This window comes from Pholcus phalangioides, unplaced genomic scaffold, assembly GCF_987345545.1.
Source record: "Pholcus phalangioides strain wild (caught in Gottingen) unplaced genomic scaffold, Ppha-v1.0 ptg000015l_1, whole genome shotgun sequence".
In the NCBI taxonomy this organism is placed as follows: Eukaryota; Metazoa; Arthropoda; class Arachnida; order Araneae; family Pholcidae; genus Pholcus; species Pholcus phalangioides.
In genome coordinates this window covers 63,741,840-63,762,279 of record NW_028301608.1, presented here as the reverse complement: position 1 = coordinate 63,762,279, position 20,440 = coordinate 63,741,840, and the positions used below count along the sequence as shown (strand labels likewise).

The 20,440-nt window shown below is 36.3% G+C and overlaps 1 protein-coding gene across 1 annotated transcript; it reads right to left on the bottom strand.

Moving 5' to 3' along the window:
• Positions 1–400: 400 nt before the first annotated feature.
• Positions 401–14,865, bottom strand: LOC149076485 (uncharacterized). Its single transcript, XM_089244056.1, has 7 exons — positions 14,779–14,865; positions 14,437–14,583; positions 10,621–10,736; positions 9,853–10,136; positions 9,605–9,736; positions 5,178–5,862; positions 401–2,451 (listed from the first exon to the last, which is right to left on the bottom strand). The coding sequence occupies exons 2-7, from the start codon at positions 14,578–14,580 to the stop codon at positions 2,355–2,357; spliced, it is 1,458 nt and encodes a 485-aa protein (XP_089100182.1). The 5' UTR covers positions 14,581–14,583; positions 14,779–14,865; the 3' UTR covers positions 401–2,354.
• Between the last annotated feature and the right edge of the window lie 5,575 nt (positions 14,866–20,440).

The window sequence follows — 20,440 nt, the reverse complement described above, 5'->3', positions numbered from 1 at the left end:
CAAAACCTAGACAAAAGCTCTCGGTTTAGAAACTGCCTTGAGAGATGTACAAGAAATACATAATCAAATGTTACAGCTTAGCATGATAAAAATCGGCAAAGTATCTACTACATGTTTGGAAAATCAACTCGCTTGACCAAAGAATGTTTGAGACCTTCAAAAACTTGAAACTATACTCACAATTATTGTGAGTATAGTTTATTTTATTTTTGAAATTTTATTTTATCATTTTCACGTCAAGTCTTGGTTGGATAAAAAATTAGTCGCATCATAAATTGTAGGCAAAAACATAGCCAAAATTCATGAAAGCTATTCCAGTCCTTTCCTCACTGAAAGAAAGCATCAGGAAAGAGAGAGAGAGAGAGAAACATTATGTTTGGACCTGTTTTTCTTGGGGTGGGGGGGGGGGGGGGAATGTTTGACTCATAAAAAAAAATATCTAGCAACTAAATTTTTTTGTGATTTGTCAAGCCCTGAGATTAACAAACTTAGAAATGTTTACATAAAGGTTCATCGTCCATAGTAAGAAAAAAAAAGTTATATAGCAAGGGCGGCCAACTCCTTGTAGATACGTGCCAAGTGACACATGAACATTTTTCAAAAATAAAATAAATTCTATTACATTTCTCAATTAAGGAAATTTTCTCCACCTTTTAAACAATCTTTTTATTATGAATGATCTTGCAGGCTGCCAAACCTGTTTTTAACAGACACTTTTAAAATAACTATATGATGACTTTCTATTCAATGCGTTTGTTTGGTTTTTCATCTTTGGGCATAGTTGCTGGACATCCCACGTGTACGAGATTCAGGATCATCCATATATGGGGGGGGGGGGGGCATGCATTGTATGAAATACAACTACACTGTATATCACGTCTTGGGAGGGGGGAAGACACCGCAAATACCCTGAGTCCCCAGGTTCCAGTGTCTATGCCCAATATGATGTAGAGATAAAATTATCAATACACTAACATCCATAACCTACATTGCAATAATTAAATTTATGACAAAAATAAAAACAATTTAGAACTCAACAGTGACAAAATTTTTACGGAAACAGAAAATGCTCGTATGGTTTGCACGTTAAAATTTGTCGAGCATTGAAAATAATCTTGATTGTGACACAGCTTGGAGAAAGGTTGGCCATTCCCTGTTCTATAAGGATAACATTCTGAACCTACAGCAAATTCAACTCATCAAAACCGAGCCAACATTCTTTTATAAAATAACATGCCACTCGCTTCAGGAGGGAGGAAAAAGGAACCAAATGTATAATTCATTCTCAAATATTACATATGTGTGGTCAATAGTTGATTGGAGTATCATGGTCAAAATAAAAATTCACCATAATGATTGTTCTACCATAAAAAAATAAAAAACCAATTGGTATACAAGTACCAACATTTACTAAGTAACCAAAGCTGAATTTCATCAGTTATCATTAGAAACAACATGATTACTTGAAAGAAATGTGCACAGACTAATTTACAAAATTGATTTCTTGTCTGAATTAACAGTCTAGAAATGTACGGACAAGTCCAAATCTAAGATTTTCCATGCCAATTGCTAGTTTTGGTAAATTCATCGTGTCCAGTCATATTTGAAAATTTAAAAAAAAATCCCATCATGCAAGCAAAGAAAAAACCATGCTCGCAAACTCAAAATAACAAATAACATTTTTGTAAATATACGGGGAAAAGGGAGGGACTGTAAAAAAAAAAAATAAAAATTGGACCCATGCCAAATCAAAACACTGATAACACAGTTTTTGAAAGAATATCACAAAACACATACTGACAATGTAAGAATATGGCATGAAAATGATTTCCAGTCATTCCGTTTCTAAAAATAAAGAACAAATACTCAGCAGCTTTCTGATAAACTGAACAATGACATCTGACAGCAGTAAGGTATGAAAGAAATTAAAACAAGTAACAGAGTTTATAAAAATCATTATAAACCAGAGTTTCCCCAAACTTTTTGTTCCATCTCACCCCTTCATAAATGTTTTCTCTCTCATCCTCATCGCTCCCCTCCCAAACTGAAGCCAACCCATAGGATACCCGTAGCTTCTACCCCCCCCCCCCCCGCCCGAACCATTCTATCGACCCCTTTGGAAAACACTTTTTTTAAGCTGAAAATAAAAGCATCACATACACGCACATATACACATCTGATTTTACAATTGCTTGGAACGTCGATAACCTGAAGACGTACTAGGTTTAAAAAAATATGCGATACATCCCCCCCCCAAAAAAATAATTACTTTCTTTGGCCATTTTCTTACAAAATAACAAACAATAAATGAACACAAAGAGCAAAAAAAGATCCATATAGAAGTATCCTCTTTTCTAGGCACGCCTCAATCTGTTCCCAGACGAGTGTATGATAGGACGAGGTTTGTACAGGTCCGACTCATCATATCGTTTTGAGGAATGAGTTTCTGGCCTAGAAAATAATGCATTATATAAATTTAAGAAAATACTTTGAAAACAAATAAATAAAAAACAGTATAGAATGCAATTATTAGTATAAACAAAAATAGTCTTGTCAAAGCAGACCAAACAAAGATATCTCGCAAAAACGATTTGAAAATACTTGTTAAAACATAATACTGTTATATATATATGGCATGTTGGAGCACTTAATCTTATGAATTCTAACAAGACCTGCGCAAATTAGTGTAATACAAAAACAGCTCACCTTAACAGCATGCAATGATGCTTTCGATGCCATATCAACCCCCTAGTAACACTTATATAATTATGTGCGTATTCCACAAGGAATATGTGCAAAATTATGATTTGATTTTATTGGCACAAGAACCAATTAGGTCATACTGCGCCAAAAGAAATGACCAATTGAAAATAGGATAAAATTTGTTCTTGTCGTGTCAAGAAAGTAAAAGTGTGCATGAAAAAAAAAAAATTGCGTGAAACATAAAACAATGGCGTATATTGTAAGGAACTATAATGTATTGTAAAAACCAATGGAGAGGGGGGGGGGGCGCCTTTGATGAATTTAAAAATGTGAGATGCATCACAATGGTCATTAAAAATGTCCCAAAGTGAAAGATCGCAATGACCAAAAGCAGTCGTGAAATTATAACAATGATGTGAACAAGTAAAAGCATGAGCAATGGAACTTGACAATGAGGGAGGGCACTCTGGTTCACTCTCTCGTAATAAAAAATATGTTTGTGCGAGACAACTGTGTAATATGTGCAATCGGAAGAGCAAGACCTCTTTCTTTCAGTTAGTCCTGCAGCTCGAATGCCAATGGTCGATTGTAGGCTTGATGGCATGCAAAATTATGCTACCAGTTACATTTTTATTTTTACATGATATATATAGCAGTGTACCTGTCTGAACACAAAAGACCAGTAAAATATCTGAAATAATGTCAAGGACCACTAACTTGCAGCTTGAGTTGCGTGACAATATGACCAGTAAAATACAGAACATTTAAACGTAAGAATAAAAGACATAACACAGCAATTGCTAGTATTTTACATGACCTTCCTTTATTTTTGGCCATTCCAACTTTTTCATACTGTCCCCATTCTTTTTTTGACAAACCTCATTTGAGTTTTACTAAAATCAGGAATGAAGATCATTTTTATTACTTATAATTCACCTTGCATATTTGTCTTCTTTAATGTTATTTCCTTCAGCTCACTACAACGTCCAGTAGCTCTCGGGGTGCAGATGCTCAGGTCGATCAGAGATACTTGCTTAAAGTACCAAAGGATGTTTAGGTGTCGGGAGTTCAATACGCAGAAACTTTTCTGATGTAGAAAAAACAATTGCTACTGCATGGAATCCCACACTGGGTGGTTAGAGCACCAAACCGTGTGGTAAATGGTGCCCCAAACATGATCAATGATCCAGTAGCCCTTCATTTTCCATATATATATAAGGTAATTTTTCAGCAATTTCATTTCGAATTTTGATTCAAACTCCAATTCGTAAAAATTTTCATTTCTATAGCAATTTTGATTCGGTCTAGCCCTTTACTTGTCCATCCTTCAGTGATAATTGCCATAAATTACATTTTTTGGCTATGTTTAATGATACCCAGTACTGATTGCCACATTTTTCCCAATTAGATATGGTTATTTTATGCATGGTCAATTTTCATTTGAACCTGTAAGGATATTACTAATATGAATTACAACAAATGAATTATCAAGTCTACCTATGCCATCATCGCATAAGATAAATTGAGGAGAAACACTGATATATAGTACACCTTTTTTTTTCAGTTAGCCAGATTCATGCGAGATGGTACCAGTTTGAAAACATGTTGTACTTATTGTGCTGCGTGGGTTGATACTTTTCCCATTTTACGAACACCTTTAGCACAACTGGAGGCTGCGCAACTTATAGGGAGATGAAGACTAAGCAGCACCCCAGTTCGAAGAGCATGTTTTTGCTTATGACACACCCCTTGGTATTAGTATAGACATCATTAGAGGTTAATCTGAGAAGTCACTCATTTCTTCCCCAACCCCACCAAGGACCTTGGTGAAATAATGTGTGAATTAGGTATAAACCCCAAAGCAGAATGTTTTACATTGTTCTGCAATAGGCCCTTGGTTGACTGGAAATGTTCTGCTGTAAAAATTCCCATAATAGTGTTTTCTACGCTTTTCTTAAAATTTTTCTAGATTTTGATAGTCTGCTTTGGGGAGTATAAGAATAAGTGGCACATTTATTGCATGACGTAATAAAGGAAGTGCCATGATAAAATTCTGCTGTAGTTCATGCTAAAGGTCCAACAAAGTACAGAGATCCCTCACTAGTAGTGCAACAGTGCAAGGTTAACAAGGGAAAAAGACTAACAAGTGACGAGTAGGTGAGTAACATTGTCATACTATATCTTTTCTCAAGAGTGCAGAAAATTGTTTTATAACTGAGAGAAACGTTATAAGTGATAGAGCGTATGAGTGAGAGATCACTGTATTAAGTTAGAATATGCAACTTTTCTTCAGCAGCAGCAGTGTGCACATGCAAAGTAATAAACATCAACGATATAAAGTTAACCCTATAGCCACCGAGACTTCGATTGAAGCCATTTGGACAAGTTTATGGCTACTAATGCACAATAACTACTATTTCCAATTTACAGAATTTTAAATCATGATTTTAAAAGAACCATCTCAAACATATTACTTTGTTTCTGGATTCAGACTTGAATCGTTTTTCTCTGGATTCTCTGCTTCCACCTTTACAGACACTTTGATTTCCACAGCATCTGGAGATTTTGGAGCTAATACATTGTCCATCATCACAGAAGAACCCTGAAAAGTGTCTGAAAAGATCATAGAGTTTAATTTTCTGGGTCTACAGCTCTTTCTCACAAAGCCATTCACATCTTCAACATTACTCGACTTTCGAAGAGGTTCCATGGTGACTGGATGCCTGCGATTACTCGGAGTGACCTTTACAGAATTTACCGCTTGCAGTTTTGGTGAAGATTTCCTAGCAAAATAAATTGTGGTGTCCTCAGCAGGCGTATTATCACTGTTTACTACCTCCTTCTTGACATGAACGTTGCCTAGCTTCATTTCACTGGTCCGGTCATGCAACTTAACACTGTTTGTTGTAGGTAACTTTGTCTCGCTTGCCGCACATGATTTAGGTTTAGACACAGCAGTTTTTTGAGCCACATTATGATTCTCTGAAGAATGACCATTTTTGTTGCTAGGAGAAGGTGGTGTTGTATGTCCGTTGAACACACTGGATGATAACATTGAGGTTTGATACAGACTAGGTGAATACTTGGGATTGAATTTCCTTTCCCGTCTAACACGAACAACTTGTTCTGGTTCTGCATCATCCTTTTTGGGAGTGGAACCTGTGAAGAAAATGAAATAAAGATATTTGCAATAGGGCACTAAGGGCTAAGGCATCTGATTCAATAAAGATACACATATACAGTGAAAACCTTTCTTAATGATCAACACCAATAAAAAATTATATTTTAAAGGCTTCACTAAGAACCTTTTCTTTGCCATCACTGATCTTTCATGAGAAACTTTTTGTCCCGCCAGTGCTACAAAAGAAAGGGTTTTACTATACAGGTGCTCCTCACTCTACACGATTAATTGGTTCAGCAAAATAGTCTCATAAGATGAAATTGTGTAAAGTGATTTGAATTTAATATGGGAAGAATAAGGATAAGGGACTGATTTTCTTCAGGAGGATTAAAAAAATTGAACCCAACAGCAAAGGACCCTTTTTTTAAAATTAATTATTCAAAATTATGAATAAATCCAGTGAATTCAGGCAATATGAATGAATTTAAATATTTTTCTGCCTTCACTACTTCCAATTGATTCTAGTGAGTGCGAATGTTTCTAACCTTGCTCTTCTTTCCTGAAGAGCCTGGTATGGCAGACTTTCTTTTTAATGAATCAGGATTTTTCATCTGCTTATAAAAACTTTAGTAGCAAAGCCAGAGAATTCTGCATATTTCTCACAAATATGAAAATTCTAGTTTCACTGAAACAGCTTTTGTCGATTAAACTTCTCATGGCATAATAAATGCTTACCATTGTTCATCAGTCAGATTTGGTAAGCTGTATCCGACAATTTCTCTCGGCTACATCATCAAATCCAACATATTTTGTTGTCAAAGGATTTAACTATGGTTTGTGCGTTATATGTGTTTGTGTATATATATAACTTCAATTTGCAAGCCCATTTCCAGGGCTAAAGTTAAACTCCAAGCCAAATTTTGTGGGTTGGAATTCCTAAAATGAACTTTTAAAAATTGTGTTATAACGAAATCACGCAAAGTGAAGGGATACCCAGGGTTTTATAGCTTGAAATCGAAAACAAAGTAAACTTGATTCTCACAGTGACTTTACAGATTACACAGCGAAAAAAACAGCACTTCATTAATGAAGAATTAAATAAAATACAGTAAAACATCGTTAAGTTGTCACCCTAATAAGTCGTCACGCCGGTTTAAGTAGTTTTTCTTCAGGCCTTTCCAGCTTTCATAGACAATGTTATTAAACCCTTGTTCACTCATCACTAATTTGGGTTAACTAGTCACCATGAAAAAGTTTGAGAGAGAGGAACAGATAATTTCTATGGATTCCTTTAAAAAAAATAGCTTGTTAACACTGCCGGTGCTTAAAAGTCACCATAAAAGCCTTATGTTCCGAAACAGAAACAGTTCGAGTAACAAAAGTTACGCTGCGGAAGTTCATTTGCCAACTAAAGTTTTTGAATCATTAGAGGACTGTTCAAGCTAGACCTGGTTTTTGCATGGGCTTCAATAATTTAGGGTTTTTCGAACAAATTATATTTGTTGAAAAACCAGACATTTTTTTCCAAAGTTGAGGTTTTCTAATGTGTGCTTTTGCCTACCCCATGCTCTCCACACGTCCCTCAAAGTAGACCCTGTGTTCGAGATTAACTTGTAGTTAGCATGTGAAAGATTGCCTTGATAAATTTTACTAAGATTATCTTGTAGTTGTTACATGAACTAATGATAAAGAATTAAAACACTAAGATTAAATTTCATGTGTATGTAAAATTAATGTGCAGTAGTGAAAAAAGCTAACTAATCTAGCAGTTGCTCTGATTGGAAAGTGGTGCCCAACTTCAAGGCGTGAATGAGAGCCGATCTCCCCTTTAAAAAAACACAGAGCAACAGTACAAATGTAATTCAATCATAACAAATCACTCACTTCACATTTGAAATATAGATGGCAGCATTGAAAAATCAAACAACACTACATACGCACTCAGACTGTTACACACAATTACACTTCCGGCACAACTCACTAGGTAGTAAATCATCCATGGATGGTGATAGACCTGAGTTGTGCTCGGTTTGAAAGAAAGTTGCTATGATTAGTATAAATTAAAAAAGTTATTAGTATAAACCAAACAGTACCAGTATATTTTAACACAATAAGTAATAAAAGCTCTAAAAAGGTAACATCTTAAGTCACTCCACTTACACAGTCATAATTTTTCGATAACACCACAGTCATATTTTTTTAAAGGATTTTAACATGAGGTGACGAGTCATCAAGGTTTTACTGTAGTGCATGATGAAGATTTGCAATCACAAAAAAGGAAGAAAAAAAAAGGAAAAACATGGAACGGCAATACAAATCCCTATCAGCAATATACATTAAAATATCTGTGCAAATATCTGTTAATTTACTTAAATTAAGCCCCATCCCCAAATCCTATACACCAGGTCGATTAGAAAATTTGTATTGGTACCTAAAATTTTTGTGTGTAAATAATAGTTACTAAATTGTAGTCTGAAGGCAACAAAAACTTGAGGAAATCATATGAGCAAAGTATGACACAAAATAGAGGAGTGTGGGGGTCACTATAGCCTGCAAAAGAACACTGCTGTCAAAAACCTTGCCAACAACTTTCAAATTTTAGATTGGATTGCTAAAGAGTCCCAAAAGAACAAGGCAGTATCTATAGTGTTTTAGTGTAACACTATTAAAAAAATAGTAGGGGTTCCCCAAAACTGCTTTAGGGAAAAATTTAGGCTGCTGATTTCAAAACTAGTGTTACTTGGGCGGTACTGGATTGGCTCTAATTTTTGAAATAATGCATGTTCTCACTATTTCAATATAGTTTGAGGCCACTATATAATTTTTGACAAATTTTTACTTTTAATTTTCTATTTATTTACCTATTCCATTCAGTACATTATTTCATTTGTATCACCATCAGACACCACTGGTCTATATGTATCGATATTAAGTTTGTCACTGATTTACATTTTGCACAGTTTCAATGTGATTTTTATGCTGCTGACGTATTACCATAGGTTTTAGAAATAAAATGAAAATTGAATTCCAGATTTGGATTTAGTGCCCCAAAATCACTGAAATATCTTTCGGAACAAATCAGTGTTGAGAAGTGTGATCAAAAGAAAGTATTTGTTTTCATGCTATATTTTGGTAAAATACATGTTTTAACTAAGTTTGTGACAGTTAAGGACAGTTTTTTTTTTTTTAAGCTTTTACTCATTCTTTTTTTTCTTTTTGTGAGTCAAATTTGGATTTTGATAATTTTTTAAATTTTTAATTAATTAGTTTTCAACATGTTATTTTCATTTAGAAAAATCTATTGGTGTCCATGTTATATGTTGGTTTTTTGAAATTTTGGACAGTCAAGTACAGCAAAATCTACACTTATTCTGTCTAAAACCCCAACACTGATATATTGTGCAAATTAATTCTGTAGAGTAGAAAATTATTTTACAATCATTAAATATTTATTCTTTGTATAACAGTCACCTTAAATATTATATGCAATCAATATTATTTTCTATGAGAATTTTTATATTTAAAAACAATATCCGAGGTTTTTGATGCAATAGTTTAAATCGTCAAAAACTGACATGTGTCAGAAACCTGCCAACCGTGCTAAAAATTCAAGCACAGTCATTAGAATCTATTCAACAGTACTACAAAAAAAGATAAGGACTAGATTTTCATTAAGAATGGTGATACACCCAGTCCTCCAGGCAATTGGAATGACAATCTAGGGATGCCTCAAAAATAAAGTAGAATTATATAAAAAAGAAACTCTAATACAAGTCTTACTTTTTTTCCGTTTTCTTTTGTTTGACATATTATGTCCATCTTCCTTTTGCAAATTATCTCCATCATTTGAAGACATGTCACTGACTTCTCCGTCATCACCAGAGTCTTGTAAAGACGAATTGAAAACATGGGCTGGAAAAATATATATAATCAAATGTAAGTTATGAATATGATAAGCAAATCTATTTCAGAACTCTGCAGACCAGAAAATTGATTGATAGAAAGGTAAAAATTTCACACATATCTACCTAAACTCTTGGAGATGAAACTATCTTCAAACAACTTTTTAGAGTCTCTCTGAGTGTCTTCACAAATTTTCCGAACAAAACTTGCAGTTTCCTCAAAACAAGCTCCTTCGTTCTTGGGACTCCTTTCAATTTTCTTCATGGCCCTCTGCTGCCTTGTTCTTGACAGATTGGAATGACAGAAATCCTTCACCATTTTTGTTATCATTGGCTTCAATTCCTCATGAAGCTTTCTTGTGACCACAGCATCTACTATACGCTCCACTGTAATAGCAAGAACTCCGCACCTAGATTCAAAAGAAACAAACGTATATTTAGAACTACCTAATAAAGTTTTACAGATATTCCTGCAATTTGTAAAAAATTAAGAAACAGATATTCCTACATATTTTCTAGGTTAAACTTTAAAGTTAGAGTAGAATGGTGTAGCACACAGATAACCTCACCAACCGAGAGAACAGCAATTGTTCTCTCGGAAATATGATACACGAACTATTAACATAATTGAGATTTTCTATGTTACCATGAAAAACATGGCAAAAGACAAAAAGACAAAGTGTAATAGGCAAATAATAAATTAAAAAAATACACTGACATATATCTTGTAACTCCTGGGTGCAGTTTTCAAGGCAAAAACAAAAGGGTTCTGTATTCCATAAAAAACATGTCAACACATGTATGTTATATTTACTATTTGCCTATTACACATTGTCTTTCGATCTTTGCTAGTCTAAGGCAAAGTTATTAGGACATATTAAATGTAACACATACTCTACAATTTGACCCCGGAAAGCATCAGCATTGAAATCGTCATCCATCCACGAATCATTCGACATCTTTTTTGTCAAATATTCTTTTATTCTGTCCTGCAGTTTCATATAAGTTTCCTGAAGAAAGGAATAGAATGGAAGGGAAAAAAATGCTTTCAGAGCAAAACATTAAGAATTCTATTTCAAAATTCACATTTTAAACATTTTTTCGCGAGAACTATATGGTAAGTTGAATTACATTATAAAAAAAATATATTCCCACACTATACAAATAAGATTGACATAAACTTTATTTCTCATTAACAAGATCGGGTAAATTCTTTGGGAACAATTTTTTTCAATCACTGGGAAAATTTGGAAGATTTTCCAAATTTTTTGGGAGTTGAGAGAATGAAGTACAAATTTGAGATTCTTCTGGAAAATGTGAGAGACTTTCCAGCTACGTGCTGGACCCAACTGTTTTCCATACATGTAAGAGTCCCCTCAACCATAGACAGACTTATAATTTATAAGTAATTGTAATTCTAATCGAATAAAAAAAAATTTAATTCTGAAACTGATGAAGTCTACACTAGTTGTAACAACCCCCCCCCCCCCCATCGTTCTGCAAAAAACATTATATTGGACGATTACTGTATCAAAAGGAAAACATAGGATAGTCGTTATATTATGAAAACATTTGTGATTTATTCCACCAGTCATTGTAATGGAATTGTCGCTATGACAAGCATAGACTATGAACACAGTGAAACCTGACTAGGGGTGCGAACACAGTCCAGCTGGTTTCCGATTCTGCAAGTCCATGCTGTTATGGATTGGTTAAAAAAAAACCTGATGTTTATTATTATTGTTCTATTCTTATTATTTTTCGTAACTTCTGCCCCTTTTTTGTGATGGCTTCTGTTTTCAGTGACGTAAAGAAATATCAGGACATTATTTGCAACAATTTTCCCAAAGTCGCAAATGTTTTGCTTAAAATACACAGCAACATGATATTACTAATTATTATTACTAGAGATGGGACGAATATCCAGCCAAATAATGCTCAGGTATTCTGCCGAATATCTATGAATTTAAGCGCAACAAACTAATTTTTAAAAACTATATTAATTGGAATTTTTTGCAGAAATGAAAAATTTGCTGATTATATTTTATTGTGTGGTGTTTTGTGTAACAGAGGCTATGTCAGGGTGAATTTCTAGGATAAAGAAAACATGAAACTGAGAATAGAATCCTACTGCAATAAAATGGAAGTATGAATTACACAAGTTCATTAACTGAAGGATGTACCTAGAAACACATTAAGCTACTGAAAGAGGCAAAAGGGCAAAGCACATTTAAAAAGGAAAAATACGAAAATAAGTCGTAAATTTTATGATGCATCACTAATTTAGAGTAAATAATAGTTGACATTTTTTTATTAGATTTAAAATGTGAGAAGCGTTGAAAAAATTGATTCTTTAAGTACTATTTAAATACAATACTGTAGAACTTGGTTAATTCGAACTTAATTCAAATTTTGGATAATTTGAACTTTTATGAACTTTCCTGTCGAATTTAATGTTAAAATTTCTTGTTTAATTCGACGTTAGAAGAAAAAAAATTGATTTTTGTGTCAGCAAATTTAATTTGGAAAAATTCTAAAAGTCAAACTTTGTTCTATTTGACCAAGTTGTTAAACAAATTTTCAAAACAAAAGTTTTGAATATTCTGTTTTTCTCCATTTTTTCTATGATATTTTAGTGCCTATTTTGACATTGTTCAGCTGCAGGTGCATCGAGAATGTGTACCACTTGATACCAATTATGTTGTCCAACCTATGGATCAAGGTGTACCATTCTCAAAATCGGAATCTTTTCATAGTCAAAGTACAAATTGTAATACACAGACATGCCAACATTAGCTTAACGCTCGTCAGTAGCAATGAATGTTCAGCTTTGCCATGGGTGGGGACAACATAATAGTACAATAAAAAATAATCAAATTTTTTTTTTAAACTTTAATTCAAGGTTCATTAAATACAGCACCTCAGTGACACTGGAACCTACAGGGCTCGGGCCAAATGCTGGCAATTAGTTTTTTGGTGACGGTGACACCTGTTTAACCTTGGCGACTCTCGCCCGGGCAGTCGGACATGTTTGGAGCTGAAAAAAGTTACCAAAAAAACGACTATCTCTGGATTATACAGCAGCTGTTCGAACTGTTTGAAAACCCTGCAGAAATAACACCACCTGCACACATATGTCTGTATAGAAATTCTAGAGATCAAGAGTAGAAACAACAACCCAGTGCCATCATGCTGTGCTTGGCAACTTATTGTCAGGCTGTCAGAAAAAAAGTTGTCAAGGGAATGACGGGGGTTCAAGCGGAACAGATGCAGCCTGGTCCCCCACGACTGTCATAATGGGGCTCTGGGTTTCCTTTTTTATAACATCTTTCCAGTTTCCCCTCCTGGGTGATACCAGGTGGCGCTAGTTTTGCCAAACAAGATTTTTCTTTCATTCACCGTGTTTTAAAAAAAATTAAAAACGGCGGTTGTTCCATTTCCAGCACATATCTTGGATATTTTATTCCTCCCTTCTGTAACTCGCGTCATTTGGATTATTATCTACTGGTCAGGTTGTAGGCCCTATCATACCGTTTTATTATTTCGTTATATTTATTATTCATCCATTGTCATGCCTTCTGTCTTATGGGTTTATTAAAATGAATCTAGAGAATTTTTCATGCCCAATCCGTTTATTATTTTAAAAAAAGGGTCCGGGTTTTAGTTTTTAATACAGTCGAATCCCGTTATAACGAACACCAAGAGACCACTTTGTTAAAACGAAATTTCGTTATAAAGGAATTCCAGATTAACTAGCATTGTTCCTATGTAACCTTATTTGAGGGATTAGAAAAGTGTTAGTTAAAATGAGATTTTCTCTATAACAGTATTCGTTAAAACGGGATTCAACTGTGCATAGAATATTTATTTATTCAACCAGTTTTTATTGACAAGAATCCAGAGAAACTTTCATGTCCGGAATTCCTTATGCTCCAATCTGTTTATTATTTAAAACATGGTCCAGGTGTAATTTTTTTTAACTGATATTTCCCTATTTTTATGCTTGGTTGTTTTGCACACTGATTTTTTTTTTTTTTTTGGCGTCCGTAGTGTGCGACGGCCTTGGCGACTTTACGTTAGGTCAACAGACATGTTTGGTGCCAAAAGTCACAAACTGGCAGACCATACGACAACTGTTCCAGGGGGGGGGGGTGCATTGCATTTTATATTCATTAAGTAATGGGGTCTTGGCCCTTTTTACAAAAGACAGGTTCTGGCATCTATGGCCAGCTGCATGATGTACGACGATGACTACAGAACATTAATTAGTTATTACACCAATGAATGAATAAATGAGTTATTACACCAGTACAAATAAATACAAATACAAGGCTACAATAGGCAAAATACCCAACGAGGTGGATGAGGAAAAAGATACCAATAACAAATATGGATGTCATATTTCTCAAATACAGCAACCCCCCAATTAAAAATCTAATTATAAAAACTATGTATACATGATATTATACAATGCCCATAAAAAGTATTTATGATTGTCTTATTGTTAAGTATGGACAGCACCTCCATTCACCCTAACATATTTATCGTATTTCTTCTTTCTATCAAGAGAAGTTTTCTATTGAGAAGTTATTGCATAGCTTCTCAAGTTTCCCCTACTGTTGATTACATCGTTAATTTAGGTCATCATTCACCCAACTCCATTCATCGACATGTATTGCAATAAGACATATGGCTGCTGATGGGAATTACCTTTTTCTTGACGTCGACGATGCATTCCAGTCTCAACTGCTCCACGAAGGACCTGGATTTCAATTCATCGTAGATTCTGTTCACGATGGCTTCTTCCGTCATCTCTTCCACCATCGTCTCCTCTCCTCTTTGTTTACGCCTCATATTCTAAAAACCAGCCAACAAATAAAAGTATACTGTATAAATAAACAACACAATGCGCGTCAAATAGAAGCCAAATTGGAGTCACCGCGGGGAAAATAAAAAATTAATTCCTAACCATCGTAATTTAATCACGAAATTTCGATGAAATTATTAAATTATCGCGGGGGGAGTACGGGTAAGAGAAATAAACAAACTAACCTCTACGCTGACAATTCTACAATAACAATAACCGGCATGCTACGGCATTAGCCATTTTAAAACTTTTGCTTCAGTTGTTGAGAAACAATGTTGCCAGATTTGGGTGAGTGACAGTGACATCTGACGACGGATATCGAAACTTTTTTGATGAGGGTGACGCACATTAATATATGTTAAAAAAACATATATAGGTCATTATAGGTTTTCGTAATCTTGTATTACACAATATATAGGGGCCGTTCAAGTATTACGTATGTATGCAAATTTTTAGCCATTTCTGACCCCTTGTCAGCACGTCAGCAAAACTCTCCCCCCCCCGTCAGCAAAATTTCGTCATCACTGCCCCCCTACCTCCTAAGCCTAACTCATATTGGTGGGATCAAAAACGTACGCGGTAAGACGCATGGAGGAAAGAATCAAACAAACCGTGGCTTAACATGCTTTCCTATGAGAAACATCCCCGTTTTTAAAAATCTTTTAAAAATTTACTATTCACTTTAGGAACTCGATTTTTTTTCCCTCAAATTCTGTGGATATATTTACACAATTGAACGAGAGCTTTTACAATTTTAGTTGTTATTTGTTTTCCAATATTAACTTCAACAACATGGAACCTTTTGCAAAAATAACCAAAATTTACCCATGTCTTGTGCCCCAAAATTCCTTCTCGGCATTTTAATTAAAAAAAAATTATGCCAAAGCATGTAATACCTCAGTGCTGAGAGACACACAATGTTTAAAGACACTTGAACAAGCGGTGTTTGAAAAAATCTGACTTTTTTTTGCGAAAAACATTATATATGCAAAACATTAGCATATATAATATATAATGCCTTTCAGCTGTTTATATTAAAATATTGTAGAAATACTTCCAGTCCAGGTAGAACAACAAAAACTCGAGCACAGACAATTTTAGATTTCAAATTCAATTTGAAATTTTTTTTTTCAAATTTTCGCACACATACCACTTTAAAAGCAAAGTAATAGGTACAAAATGAAGACGGGGGAAAAAACAGCCCAAGTAATTATTTTCCGAAATACTATAGGCCGGAGAGATGACTTATCGCGGCTCGTAAAAAAAGTTTTTTATTTTTGGTATTTTTTTCTCAATACTACATCTACATAGCGGAAGGTTCGGATGGGCGGCATATATTTCAATCATACGTATCCAAGAATATGAGAGTGGAACGGAAGAAGGGTGGCGAAATTTGTACAGCCTACAGGCAGCAAAACCATAAATACACAGTGGTGGAGGACGCTCGAGCACTTCCAGTACTTTGAGGCACGGGGACGGCAAAATGCTCTTTGCCCCGGATGGCAAAAATCCTAGCTACGGCCCTGTCAGAAGGTGCTCGAGCACCTCAGGATTGATTCAGAAATCAAAATTCCTCATGTAGAGCTTGGGACGAGCGCCCACGGGCCTCAAACACTTTCGAAATGTCCCAGATCTATGATAATGATGAACGAAACAAAAAGGCAAAATAAACAGTTAAAAGAAAAAGTTATGAAAATTGAATTTTATTGGAGCTTCATATTATTTTAATTAATCATATTTCCATAGACATTAATGTGATACATGGAATTTTTAAAATAAATTGAAGGCACTGAACTGAAAACTTATGACGAGTTGAGAGCGAAAAATGATCTTCCCCTTTCAAAAATAAATTAAAAATATAAAAACCCCTTATACAAGGATAAACTTTCATCTTTCCCCATTATTGGATCATGTAGATTACCTGAAGACGCATTAAACAGTCATGGTGCTTAAATTTATTTAGATATTAATATTTTAAGAGAATTCGATCCGGCAAAACACATGTTAAGTATACGGAAAAGAGCGGTTTGTTTGGGCTTACTTGTCTTGTCAGCCCATGGGGTTGCCACAACGGCTTCAATTTTCGTGCCTGATGTCACCTCCTGTTATTCTTTCCTCCGTGGGTAAGACGACTTCATATATAAAAGGAGTTCTAGTACGCGGTAGAGGGCATAGGGAGCTCGTGCGCCTCCCCACTCCCCCCCCCCATACAAAAAAAAAAATATTTAAAAAAAAAATTATAATTTCGAAAGAAAATATCTTTATATATGACATGAATGTCGCTCTCCACTTGTTAATACAAGATATACAGAAGAACTACTTCTGTACTCGTCTTCTGTATATCTTGTATTAACAAGTAGAGAGCGACATTCATGCCATATATATAGCCCTCTTGTGGCTCGTCGTCCATGAGCTATTAGCTGATCGGTTTCACCGTCCATTGCACGGTTCCATTTGGCATATATACGCTCTAGCGAAGGAAAATCTCTATCTCCTCTGTAGCTTAGTGATCAGAGCACTCGTCCGGCAATCGAGGGACTCGAGGCAGAGATGAGTTTTTTTCCTTCCTTAAAAAAAAAAAATTAACATCTGAAATAATAAATATCTTCACAACATCTAGTCTTTTGTATATCTTTATATGTTATTATAATTGATTTCTGTTAATTTAAATGCTATTTGAAAGGTAAGAACTCAAAATTTCTCTTTAAGAAGTTCATTGTGACCCACCTTCTAAGCCGTATATGGTAAATCTTTGACCCGCAGACCAAATGTCGCCCTGAAGGTTATCTGATATGGCTTACCCCTCCTCCCTCAAACGTAATTTTGTAAAAATGAATTAAGCGGCACATTTACAAATCGCTTAAATGATCCGTGGCACAATTCCAGAGCATTTAAGTGGCCCGTGGCCCATTTTCAGATCACTGAAGTAGGCCTCAAAGATCACTTTCACATTCAAAGATCACCTAATTGACACGCGACATAGTTACAGCAGCACTTAAACGATTCGCGGCACATTTAAAGACCCTCTAAGCCATATATGATAAACCCTTGTCATGCGGACCAAATGTGGCCCTCACAGTTACCTGATGTGGTAAGTCACCTACCCCTCAAACCCACTTTTGTAAAAATGAAGTAACTGGCACATTTACAGATCGCTTAAGTGGCATGTGGCAATGGGGCGCAGTTTTAGAGCACTTAAGCGCCCCCCCCCCCAGTGTGGTTCTACATCGCTCAAATTAACCACGAAACATTCCCAGATTACTTAAGTGATCCTTGGTATAATTACGGATCACTTGAGTGGTGCGTGGCACAGCTCCAGAGTACTTAAGCGGCCCGGAAACATTTCCAGAGCACTTGAAGGATCCGTGAAACATTTAGAGTTCATTAAAGTGGCTCTGTAGAGCACTTGTTAGTCCAGGTGCCCAATAACTATCGAAAGTTTTTTTTTTCCGTTTTGGGCGCATAAGATGCCATTAAGAATATTTCATAATATTCTTAATGGTTATTAACATGGTTGATGACGTAAGCATCATCCAAACCTCCCCTCCCCCTTGTCATGAAAAGTCAGCAAATCGGAAACCCCCCTTTCCCATCGATGCTGACGTAATACTTGAATGACCCCATAAAGAAATCTCTATCCCACATCCTGCAGTAAGGTCTCTGCTCTCTGGACTGAATGAAAGCGAGAATTCTAGCACCGGACATTCCGTTGCGGAGATCTATTCCAGCTTTGTGGCGGACGGGGGTGTAGCGTACCTTCTCGAGGCCCCGGGGCAGCTATTTTCTTGAGGAGCCCCATTAAAAGAGAAAAATTATGCATAATAAGTGTAAATTTTTTTGTGAGGCCCCCCATTTGGCTCGGGGACTCCGGGACAGTGCCCGGTTGCCCCAGCCCAGTTACGGCCCTGGTGGTGGAATCTGGAGCAAAGTGAGTATGACCGAACAGTCTGGGTGCCAATCCAGTGTCTGCTTTTTTAACACTACTGTCTGCATTTCAAATCGTGAGTGAAATGAAATGTAGTGATTGAATATTTATACCACTTCAACCCTGTTGCTCTCTGTGGTGAGAATTTTTAATGGAAGTTGGGAACCCCAGAAAATTTTTTGCCAACCACCCCAGTGACGCCGGTGGGGGTTCAAACCCGGGTCCTCGCGATGCACGTCTGTTACTATATGGCCATTGGACCACCAAAGTGCCAGGGGAGGGTCCCATTTTGTACTCTTCAGCGGAGCCCCCAGGACCGGCTGAGACAATTGACTCGTGTTTTTCCGAGACCTGTTTCCTAGGTAAATATGGTCACTGGGCCGCAACTGGGGGGGAGCAGACGGATCTCCTGCCCCGGGCGCTAGATCAGTGGGGGCGCAAATTTCATTCTCAAACCTTACCTTCAGGGGGGCGCTAAAATTCACACTTGCCGCGGGTGACCAAGCATGTAGTTGCGGCCCTGTATTGTCATCCCCAGGACCGCAACTAGGGGGGGGGGCGGGCGGTCCGGTGCCTCGGGCGCTGAACCAGAAGGTGGGCCCCGAATTCACCTTTTTTTAAACTGCTTCTTCTACATTACAAGGGGCTTGCCCCGGATGATATTTCAGTTCCCTGTCAAAAAGTACCAGCAACTAGATACTTGTTGCGGCCCTGGTCATCCAGCACTGATGCAATTTAAACTCCACGTCAAAATATTGCAACTCTTGCCGTCATCTGTCCCAAAATTTGAGAACTTCGTCAATGAATCACAAACAGAAAAATTTAACCCGTGCTGCTATCTATTATTTAGAAAGCAAACAAAAAAAGTAGTATTTGACTAGTACCATTTTTAAACCGCAGATGGCAGCAAACTCGTTATATGATATTTTTTCCTATTGGTCAAAGCCGTCGAAATTTTTACATATGTCAACCACTGAGCTATAAGTAAAGTGATGTCAACAAATAATGCAGACGCGCTTGTTAAATGCAGCCATGCACTGACTGAATGTTCTTGACTGCATTAGTGATACAGACTATCATCGATGTAAAGCCAGGTTTTCCTAGGAGCAGGTTACTACAGCGCGTGCAGCGTGAAAACGCTGATTGGTCAAAAAAAAAACCCCGAATTTTCGGTTTTTAACCAATCAGCGTTTTCACGCTGCACGGCGTAGAAATTCTACTCCTAGGAAAACCCGGCTTAACAAACTGTCCCTAAAGCCGGGTTTTCCTAGGAGTAGAATTTCTGCGCTGTGTGCAGCGTGAAAATGCTGATTGGTTAAAAACCCGAAATTGTGAAGTTTTTATTCACTTATTACTTGTGTGTAAAAATGCAACACTGAAGTGGACGTAACTTCGATTCTCAGCGTCGTATAAACAAAACAAGGCCTGTTTTGGAATCACAATACACAGTGTTTTCTAAAAAAAATGAAAAAATTGACATTTTCTTCCAAAATGACGTTTTCAACGTAACCTTAAAATAGCACATAAGGGGTATATTTTCTTCCCGAAATATTAACTCTCCCCCCACCAACTATTGGTCGGCTTCAGAGCATGACTCCTTATGTCCCCCCCCCCCCTCGTGTACGCCTCTGACGAGGTGCGTGTACAGTTAAAGTAGCAGTAGTCTGGTAACAGTGGTCCATGATCAGACATTATGGAATCAGGTTCCCAGGTCAGAATTTTTTCCAGGAGGAGGGGCCTAGCTTGTACAGTTTCGAAGAGTAAAAGAAGAAAACGAAAATGTGCTAATAAGATTTAGAATGAAGCCCTGTCATCCTACCCCATGAGAGAACTAAGGAGCGGCCAAATTTCACACTTCGGCTGTCTTTTTGGCGTAATTAATTTTGACAAGCATAGATTTTCAATAACATATTTTTTCCAAT